At 46.2% G+C, this 11,239-nt stretch overlaps 1 protein-coding gene across 2 annotated transcripts in view; it reads right to left on the reverse strand.

The window, feature by feature from the left end:
* RASGRF2 (Ras protein specific guanine nucleotide releasing factor 2) overlaps positions 1-8,428 on the reverse strand; it is a 376,997-nt gene extending 368,569 nt beyond the window's left edge. For both annotated transcript variants that reach the window (XM_044276023.1, XM_044276022.1), the window contains exon 1: positions 7,384-8,428. In XM_044276023.1, the coding sequence (XP_044131958.1) occupies positions 7,384-7,659 (276 nt within the window). In that variant the 5' untranslated portion in view covers positions 7,660-8,428. The remainder of the gene's footprint in view (positions 1-7,383) is intronic.
* Between the last annotated feature and the right edge of the window lie 2,811 nt (positions 8,429-11,239).

The following is an 11,239-nucleotide window of genomic DNA, read 5'->3' on the forward strand; positions in this document are numbered from 1 at the left end:
GGCTCATGCACACGAACATTCGTGTGCATGAGCCCTAAGAGAGTAAAAAAAATAAAAATAAAAATAAAAAAAAATAATGAAGTTTTAAATTCTTAGGGTAACCCCTTTCAGTAGCATTGACAATCTGCGAGTACCACCCTGCAAGTCATCTACACCATGTATGTCTGCCTGCAGATACTGGGGGGAGGGGTGTATTAACACCGGTGTAAAGGAAATATGGCTTAGTTGTCCATGGCAACCAATCAGATTCCACCTTTCATTTTCCAAAAGGAGCTCTGAAAAGTGAAAGGTGGAATCTGATTGGTTTCTATGGGCAACTAAGCCAGTTCTACTTTACACCAGTTTGATAAAATCTCCCCTGCTGACTGTGCCTGAGGGAACTGAACAAAGTAGTGCATATAATATTGACGCAGGCTATCAGTTATATACACAGGTGGTGGTACTGTACATCCCAAGGCAGACTAAATCCAGCCTTCAGAGCTTTGCAGAGGTGCCATTTTACTGCAGATGGCGGTGCATGTCCCATTTATCTGTAACTATATGAATGGCACCTGCAGAAAACCACCCCCATTCTGATGTATGGAACGGATTTAGGGCTCATGCACACAACCGTGCTGTTTTTGCAAATTGCGGATCCGCAAAAAACAGATGCCGCCCGTGTGCCTTCTGCAATTTGCGGAACGGAACAGGAGGCCCATTATAGAAATGCCTATTCTTGTCCGCAAAATGGACAAGATTAGGACATGCCAAAATAATTTTTGCGGGGACACAGAAAAAAGCAAACGGATGCGGACAGCAAGTGCTGTCCGCATATTTTGTGGACCCATTGAAATAAACGGTTCCGTATACGGAACCAAAATACGGCCCGCGCACGGAACGCAAAAAACATTGGTGTGCATGAGCCCTTACAGTCACAGAAACTTCTGCAATAAATCTGCAGCCTGTGTCCACCCTAAGACCATGGTGGATGTTCTGTCACCATGGATGATCCCCCTACTACACGGAGGGTAAAAAACGCATAATATATCAGACTGGTTCCAATGTTTGGCTGACCGGCTCTTACTGTAGCTTCTAATGTCAGCCTCCGTAGGAAGGAGAATGTATTATTCAGCAGATGGTAAGCAGGCTTTATCTGGGCGTGATCGGGAAGGGGTTACTGAGCTGCTTTGCCGTACGGGAAATTCTTTCAGAGATGCTCCCGTTCTCTCAGGTAAGGAGTTATGTAAGACAAGTACTGACGATGTTCCTCAGCGCCCACGGTAACACACAGATTCTTCCCCTGCACTCAGCGCACAGAAAAGTGTCGTGCTGAGTGTGTTTGGTACATGAGCCCACCACCCATGATGGTTAGAATGGCTCTTATGCTCGTGATGCATATTACACTTGTTTTCTCATGTGGAGAATCAGCAGCATAATACAGAGCCAGCAACGTTCTGTGTGCATGGAAATCGGCTTGTGGTGTGGCCGTTACTGTGTTTTCCGCTTTATTACACGCACTCCACCCCCAAAAAAAAAGTTGAGGGAAAATGTCAGCGCTTCTTAGTCTACTTTCACACTGGCGTTTTGGTTTTCGTTTGCGAGATCTGTTCAGGGCTCTCACAATCGGTCCAAAACGGATCAGTTTTGCCCTAATGCATTCTGAATGGAAAAGGATCCGCTCAGAAAGCATCAGTTTACCTCCGTTCAGTCACAATTCCGCTCCGGTGGCCGACACCAAAACGCTGCTTGCTGCGTTTTGGTGTCCGTCTGATGAAACTGCGCCAAACTATGACGCAATCTGGCACAATAGAATAACTGATCCGTCCTCCATTGACTTTCAACGGTGTTCAAGACGGATCCGTCACGGCTACGTTACAGATAATACAAACGGATCCGTTCTGAATGGAAACGGTTGTATTATCTGAACGGATCCGTCTGTGCAGATCCATGACAGATCCGCACCAAACGCGAGTGTGAAAGTAGCCTTATAAAGCAAATACCAGTGAACACTTTCATTATGGAAGCGCTGAATAGTATGCAGGATTTGCCGGGATGGAAGTGCTGTTGGCACTCACCTCTCCCTGCTTGATGTTCTCCGGGCGCCGCGCTGCACTGCCCTGACTGCGTACAGCATCAGGACGTAGTGAAGCTCAGGGAGCGCGACTGCAGGAGAGACAACCAGACCTGGAAAGCAGGGCTCCAGACTAAAAAATATATCAAGGAGCCATTGGCTCCTAACCTGAAAAATGTAGGAGCCAAATTTAAGTTTTTAGTCGCCAAATTTAAAATACATATAATAATAAAAAATAATAATAATAAAAAATAAAAAAAACACACACACCACATGTCTTAGGCTACTTTCACACTAGCGGCAGGACAGATCCTGTGCTGTTGAGAAGAACATGGCACGCGCTGACAGCAGTACGTGCCATGTCAGTTTGTGAAAGTGGCAGAGCAGCGGAGGGTCTAGGCGCAAATGGCGACAAGACTACAAAGTCTTGTTGCCATTTAGCAATTTATTTCGCATTGCGACCATTTTGGTCGCCATCTGGAGCCCTGGAAAGGTATGTGAATTTATTTATTTTATCTCTGATGGACATCTGATCTGAGGTCTGATGAATACTGAGGGTTGGTTCCGAGGTTTGATAAAAAAAAAAAAAAAAAAAAAAAAATTAAAAATTTCTTAGGCCCCTTTCACACGGGCGAGTATTCCGCGCGGATGCGATGTGCAAGTTGAACGCATTGCACCCGCACTGAATCCTGACCCATTCATTTCTATGGGGCTGTGCACACGAGCGGTAATTTTCACGCATCACTTGTGCGTTGCATGAAAATCGCAGCATGCTCCTCTTTGTGCGTTTTTCACATAACGCAGGCCCCATAGAAATGAATGGGGTTGCGTGAAAATCGCAAGCATCCGCAAGCAAGTGCGGATGCAGTGCGATTTTCACGCACGGTTGCTAGGAGACGATCGGGATGGAGACCCGATCATTATTATTTTCCCATATAACATGGTTATTAAGAACGTTATTATTTTCCCTTATACAGAATGCATAGTACAATAGCGCTGGAGGGGTTAAAAAAAATTAAAAAAAAATTGACTCGCCTTAATCCACTTAATCGCGCAGCCCGGCTTCTCTTCTGTCTTTTTTGCTGTGTGCAGGAAAAGGACCTGTGGTGACGTCACTCCGGTCATCACATGGTCCGTCACATGATCTTTTACCATGGTGATGGATCATGTGATGGCCCATGTGATGACCGGAGTGACGTCACCACAGGTCCTTTTCCTGCACACAGCAAAAAAGAAGACTGTACTATGCATTCTGTATTCAGAATGCTATTATTTTCCCTCATAACCATGTTATAAGGGAAAATAATACAATCTACCAAACATGCGCGATTTTTCTCACACGCGTGCAAAACGCATTACAATGTTTTGCACTTGAACGGAAAAATCTTGCACGTTCCCCTAACGCACCCGCACCTTTTCCCACAACGCCCGTCTGAAAGAGGCCTTAGTGTCCTCTAAAACCTAGCAGCGTCTTATCATCAAGTGCATTTTTTCCCTGCAGAATTTAATGGTTGTTAAAATACATAATCTGTTAACATAACATACATAATCTGTACCATGGGCGGACTGGGAACTTAAAGGGAACCTGTCACCGGGATTTTGTGTATAGAGCCGAGGACATGGGTTGCTAGATGGCCGCTAGCACATCCGCAATACCGAGTCCCCATAGCTCTGTGTGCCTTTATTGTGTAAAAAAACAATTTGATACATATGCAAATTAACCTGAGATGAGTCCTGTATGTGAGATGAGTCAGGGACAGGACTCATCTCAGGTTAATTTGCATATTTATCAAATCGTTTTTTTTACACAATAAAGGCACACAGAGCTATGGGGACTGGGTATTGCGGATGTGCTAGCGGCCATCTAGCAACCCATGTCCTCATCTCTATACACAAAATCCCGGTGACAGGTTCCCTTTAAAGTGGCCCTGGAAAAAATAATCTCTGGACAGTCCGTAAAAATAGGTGACTTCTGTGAAAAAAATTGATGTGTATGCGATTTTTTGAGGCTGGTGGCACTTGACTAGATTACTTTACTGGCAATTATCATATTTTTACAGCTCACAGTGAATGCTGGTACTGAGTTCTTATCAGTTGAGCTATAGACATGTATTACTTATAAACTATCATTCATTATTGTTTTCTCAATTTATCCGTAAAAACATGCCAATTTTCACCATTTTTTTTTTCTGCAGACACCATGTCAGGTAGCCACTTGTGGATCAGCCCCAGTAAAAGGGGATAATCTGTTTACAAGTCCACACAGGTACAACTGCAAATCCACAGGAGAAATCAATGGGATATTTCAAAGAAGAATGTACAGTGCAATGTCCATTGTGGATGTTGCTGCGGTTCCTCTGCAAATACCAGGACAAACTTCATCCTCTCCACTAGAACCAGTGAAATCTGCGATGGAGATCCACAGCATAAACTGGCACGCTGCAGATTTCACATCTGTACCGTGGACCAATTTACCGTACACTGCAGATTTTCTTCACACAGCTTGTGGATGAGAGCTCTTAAAACGTCATCCTCCTTGTTGATACTTTACAGAAGCGACGTGGGTGCCGGGGAGCCGGGTGAGGGGCCCGGGCGTATGGGGAGGAATTTCCAGCCCCTTTCACACGGGCGAGTTTTCTGCGCGGGTGCAATGTGTGACGTGAACGCATAGCGCCCACAGTGAATCCTGACCCATTCATTTCAATGGGTCTGTGTACATGAGTGGGTTTTTTTCACGCAGCAGTTCTGCATTGTGTGAAAAATGCAGCATGTTCTATATTCCGCGTTTTTCACGCAGCCCTGGCCCCACAGAAGTGAATGGGGCTTCAGTGAAAAACGCTTGAATATGCGTTTTTCACTGATGGTTGCTAAGAGATGCTGTTTGTAAACCTTCGGTTATTTATCACGCGCGAGAAAAACGCATCAAAACGCGCCTGCGCTGAAAGAACTGAACGCAATTGCAGACAAAACTGACCGAACTTGCTTGCAAAATGGTGCGAGTTTCACTGAACGCACCCTGAACACATCCGGACCTAATCCGTCACGCTCGTGTGAAAGGTCCCTTAGGGGTTGGATAACCCCTTTAAAGGGAACCTGTCATCAGGATTTTGTGTATAGAGCTGAGGACATGGGTTGCTAGATGGCCACTAGCACATCCGCAATATCCAGTCCCCATAGCTCTGTGTGCTTTTATTGTGTAAAAAACCCTGATTTGATACATATGCAAATTAACCTGAGATGAGTCCTGTCCCTGACTCCTCTCACGTACAGGACTCATCTCAGGTTAATTTGCATATGTATCAAATCAGGGTTTTTTACACAATAAAAGCACACAGAGCTATGGGGACTGGGTATTGCGATGTGCTAGCGGCGATCTAGCAACCCATGTCCTCAGCTCTATACACAAAATCCCGGTGACAGGTTCCCTTTAACACATATTCTTTTTACTGGACCCTGAACGATACAAAAACGCGGGGTGCTACACTTTTGCATTTTTTTTCCCAAAGTATACATTAAACAGGTGGCAAAAACGTGATGTGAACCCACCCTCAAATCTGCAGCAATTTACAGCACAAGTGCATGGGTTTCCAAACCTCCATCCTTAGGGCTGTTTCACACGAGCGGATGCCGTGCGGGTAATCTGCTGCGTGAATGACAGCCAAGCCCCGCTCCGGACAGCAGAGACACGGAGCAGTAACATGACCGATAATGCTCCGTGCCGCTCAGTGATCTCTTTACTACAAAATCACAGTGAGATAAAGCTGTCACCGTGATTTTGTAGTAAACAGGTCACAGAGAGGCACGGAGCATTATCAATCATGTTACTGCTCCGTGTCTCTGCTGTCCGGAGCGGGGCTTGGCACTCTTTCACGCAGCAGATTACCCGCACGGCATCCGCTCGTGTAAAAGAGCCCTTATATAGCTGGAAGAAAAATCTGCATGAAAATCAGCATCTTGTGCATTTTGAAATCTGCAGCTTGCGCATTCTTGTGTGGAAAAACTGATTTCGGCCTCATGCACACGACCGTTGTGCGTTTTGCTGTCCGCGGATGGCATCCGGGTGCGTTCTGCAATTTTGCAGAACGGCGCTGACAGCCTTTAATATAACTGCCTATTCTTGTCCGCAAAGCGCGGCAAGAATAGGACATGTTATTTTTTTTGCGGGGCCACGGAACGGAGCAACGGATGCGGACAGCACACGGAGTGCTGTCAGCATCTTTTGCGGCCCCCGTTGAAGTGAATGGGTCTGCACCCAAGCCGCCAAAACTGCGGCTCGGATGCGGACCAGAACAGCGGTCGTGTGCGCGAGGCCTTCCACGGGGGATTTTGCATTTTGTTAAATTGTAAGGTAAAATTAGTGGCAAATCCGCATGTTCATTATGGATTTTGCTGCAAATCAGCAGCCTAATCTGTGTCGGAAATTATCCGCCATGTGGGAACCTTAACCTACGGATTTTACAAGTCATGGACCACGTGTGTAGAAAGTTCTGAACAAAGGGGGTTCACCTAAACATATGGAATATGACTGGCCAATCACATTACACCTCCGATTTTATTACTGATACTTATTGACGTTCATAGGGTACAACCCCCTTCACAAAACAGAAGCTACAGATGAGCTCATTTACCAAATACCAGTTCCTGTGACCTGTATTGGTTCCAGGTCAGGTACTTGGAGAAGATCCATAGATGAGGAGCGTTCATTTTCCCTGACGGCTATGGATTCCTTGCAGCATCACTGCTCACCATACCTTAGTACAGGGCTCATTCATGAAACCTAAAGGGAGAACCCATCTACTGCTGCGAGGTCATCATCTACCAGGGACCCGTGGAGATGCCTACAGAACAACCACCTCCCAGATGCAAGACCCATCGTTGTGTGTACGTCTTTATCTGAATTCATTACAAAATTACAACCTTACATAAACATTAAACAAAAAAAACACACCAGTTACAAAGTAGAAGAAAATCACTAAATAAATCAAAGTTCAAAACAGTTACTTGAGCATTAGCATCAAAAACTTGAGGTTACCACCGGGTATCTGTCAAAAACATCCGGATCAAACCTTGGCCATTGCCGGTTATCGTCATTTATACGAAAGAACTTGCACAAATAAAAGCAAATTTAAAAAATGGGGACAATGGCCAAATTTTTTATATTTATTTTTTTGCTGTCAATTATATCAGTTTAAAATGTGCACACTGGAAAGGGTTAAAAGTACACACAACCATTTTCCTCACCTGCAGAATTGATTAAAAAAAATGTTTAACCATATCATTTCCAGAGCTCAAAACTTAAAAGAAAACAGTGCAGCCCACCCAATTGCAGTTACCTGTTTCTCCATGGTCTCCTTTCCTCCACTGGCCACTATGGGTGGTGGGACCCTTTCACAGCTGCATCCTTCCAGCATGTACATCCCGGAGGGTCTCCCACTTTGCTCCGACTCAAAATAAAAGAGGACATTTTGGAACAGGGCGAACCACTTCTCGTGCCACCTGCTGGTTTCGGTCGCCTTTTTGCTGAGCGTGCCCCTTTTAGTGCCCTCCTTTCGGGCCAGAAGGGCAAGGTACAAAGCATGCCCCTCGTTGCACCGTACACTTTTCTGCATGATCCTGACCTTCAGGGCATACTCCCCCCAGAAGCGCCCCCTGGGGAATGACACTGGGCGCACCCTGGGGAAATGACCCTGACAGCTGGATGCCAGTGGGTATCAGCAAAGATCATACACTCACCCTGCTGAGGATGTGTGCCAGGGGGTGAGAGAAGGAATGCCTGCACATGGGTCTATACAGTATGCAGCATGGCTGGTGCTATTCCTGGGTGCAGGGTCAGGATGAGTCCAGGTCTCAGCTGCAGGCAGGGCACTCTGCTGCTGGCAGAAGGGCACTGATCATGGTGCTCGGCTATGATCAGCAGGTGCTCACCGCACACATCCCACAGGCAGAGGTTATTCTCCGGGTGTTACCGCAGCTGCCCGCCGGGTCCTGCTCTGTGGAGAGGCAGCCACAAGTCTTCTGCTGAGATCCAGAGCTCCCTCTCATCCCACGTGTAGTGAGGAGCGGGTCCCACTCCCAAACTTACTTCCTTCCCCCACCCAGATCCAGAGCTCGGCTCCGAGAGCTGCGCCTGCTGTGCGAGCAGGAGATGTCGGGGGTCCAGCAGGGGGCGCAGTGCGCGACGAGCAGTAATCGGCTTTCAGCTCAAGTGTGCGCACGGGATCCAGCCGCGTCCGTGTGTCTGCCCCGGTGTCTGTCCGTGTCACTGCCCCTGTTCTGCCCGTGTCACTGCCCGTGTCACTGCCCCCGTGTCACTGCCCCAGTGCCCCGGTGTCTGCCCGTGTCACTGCCGCTCCCCGCTCCCATGGGGCGCGCTGCACGGGGGACACACGCTGCACGCATCCATCCCGCTTCTTATAACCCTGCTCCACTTCTCCTGCCTTCAGAAGTCATTCAGGACCGCGATATTCAGTCAGTATTGTAATAGTGCAGGTGTTAACCCCTCGGCTACCCTAGACAACCAAGGAAGCGAGCAATAACCCCTCCGCTACCCTAGGCAACCAAGGAAGCGAGCAATAACCCCTCCGCTACCCTAGGCAACCAAGGAAGCCAGCATTAACCCCTCCACTACCCTAGACAACCAAGAAAGCGAGCATTAACCCCTCTGCTACCCTAGACAACCAAGAAAGCGAGCATTAACCCCTCCGCTACCCTAGACAACCAAGGAAGCGAGCATTAACCCCTCCGCTACCCTAGACAACCAAGGAAGCCAGCATTAACCCCTACACTACCCTAGACAACAAGGAAGAAAGCATTAACCCCTCCACTACCATAGACAACCAAGAAAGGGAGCATTAACCCCTCCGCTACCCTAGACAACCAAGGAAGCGATCATTAACCCCTCCACTACCCTAGAGTGGACAACTAAGGAAGCGAGCATTAACCCCTACACTACCCTAGACAACCAAGGAAGCAAGCATTAACACCTACACTACCCTAGACAACCAAGGAAGAAAGCATTAACCCCTCCACTACCCTAGACAACCAAGAAAGCGAGCATTAACCCCTCCGCTACCCTAGACAACCAAGGAAGCGAGCATTAACCCCTCCACTACCCTAGACAACCAAGAAAGCGAGCATTAACCCCTCCGCTACCCTAGACAACCAAGAAAGCGAGCATTAACCCCTCCACCACTGTACACCATCAGGGAAGCACTCTCCTAGACCACCATGGAAATATGCAATAACTGTTATGGGCATTAACCCATTAAGGACTGGGACAATTCTCATTTTTGTGTTTTAATTTTTTTTTCTTTTCTGCATTCCAAGAGCCGTAACTTTCAATTTTGCGTTCATGTAGCCATGTGAGGGCTTATTTTTGTATTTTTTAATGGCACCACTTCATTTACAAGAGTTTAAAAAATATATATTTTGCAATGGATGTTTTTTGTATTTAGAATATTTTACTACCGTTTTAAAACGTATCTTCAAAAAGAAATGTCTTTGCATCGCTGTAACGGATCACCTGACACCCCGACAGCGTACCTCCGTTGCTAGATGCTCCTAGTGCTTTCCGAGGACTCCAAGCACTCCACTTGACACCGTACGCCCTGCAGACCCCACGAACCGCCGAAGCTTGGTTGAGGTCTCACCGTCTCCTACCCACCCTGGACCTATGACAAGGCTCCAGTGGGTGAACCTCTCCTAAATCCTGAGAGCAGGAACAGCTCTTACAAGAGCTAGTAGTTATGCCAGGGGAGTATAGCAAATCTTCAGCGTATAGCAATCCCGCAGTGTTGATCAGTTATCCAAACACCAGTCTCAACATGATGAAGGATAAAACAGGCACACTTTATTGAGGGCTACCCGCCCGTATTTATGCAGGTCCCCATCTGGTGGCCACGCCCTTAGGGGACCAGAAGGGAGACTGTGACACAGGACAGATATGCAGCAATTCAGGACACACAGACACAACATATCCCCGCAATGCATCATGGTTTCCTCCTCTCTGCCCTGGAGACACCCGAGGAGCAATCCAATTATGTCTCAGGACAAAGGGAAATCGCCAATACACATGTGGAGACAACAGGACAGGAATCACCACCCAAACACACAATGGCACACCCCCACAGCAAACACAGACATTTAACATATCCCCAGATAGCTCAAGTCTGAGTGCATATCATTAGGTGAATGGCACTCAGAATACATGAATACAATACTATTAGCTATCTGGGTACCCTCACATAACATAACATACAATTTAACCGAACGCATAATAACATAAAATACAATTCCAAAGACAGATTTAAGCTGTGCGGCCGGTCTGTCTTCTCCTTTAACCCCATAGGGACACAGCCTTATTTCACCTTAAGGACCAGGCCATTTTTTGCAAATCTGACCACTGTCACTTTAAGTGCTCATAACTTTAAAACGCTTTGACTTATCCAGGCCATTCTGAGATTGTTTTTTCGTCACATATTGTACTTCATGACTTTTTGCATTAAAAAAATACCTAATTTACCAAAAATTTTGAAAAATTAGCAAATTTCTAAGTTTCAGTTTCTCTATTTCTGTAATACATAGTAATACCCCCCAAAATTGTGATTACTTTACATTCCCCATATGTCTACTTCATGTTTGAATTATTTTGGGAATGATATTTTATTTTTTGGGGATTTTACAAGGCTTAGAAGTTTAGAAGCAAATCTTGAAATTTTTCAGAAATCCAATTTTTAGGGACCACTACAGGTCTGAAGTCACTTTGCAAGGCTTACATAATAGAAACCACCCAAAAATGACCCCATTATATAAACTACACCCCTCAAGTTATTCAAAACTGATTTTACAAACTTCGTTAACCCTTTAGGTGTTGCACAAGAGTTATTGGCAAATGGGGATGAAATTTGAGAATTTCATTTTTTTTGCCAAATTTTCCATTTTAACCCATTTTTACTACTAACAAAGCAAGGGTTAACAGCCAAACAAGACTGTATATTTATTGCCCTGACTCTGCCGTTTACAGAAACACCCCATATGTGGCCGTAAACTACTGTACGGCCACACAGCGGGGCGTAGAGTTAAAGGTGCGCCGTATGGTTTTTGGAAGCCAGATTTTGCTGGACTGTTTTTTTGACAGCATGTCCCATTTGAAGCCCCCTGATGCACCCCTAGAGTAGAAACTCCAAAAAA

Source organism: Bufo gargarizans, chromosome 1, assembly GCF_014858855.1.
Source record: "Bufo gargarizans isolate SCDJY-AF-19 chromosome 1, ASM1485885v1, whole genome shotgun sequence".
Lineage (NCBI taxonomy): Eukaryota > Metazoa > Chordata > Amphibia > Anura > Bufonidae > Bufo > Bufo gargarizans.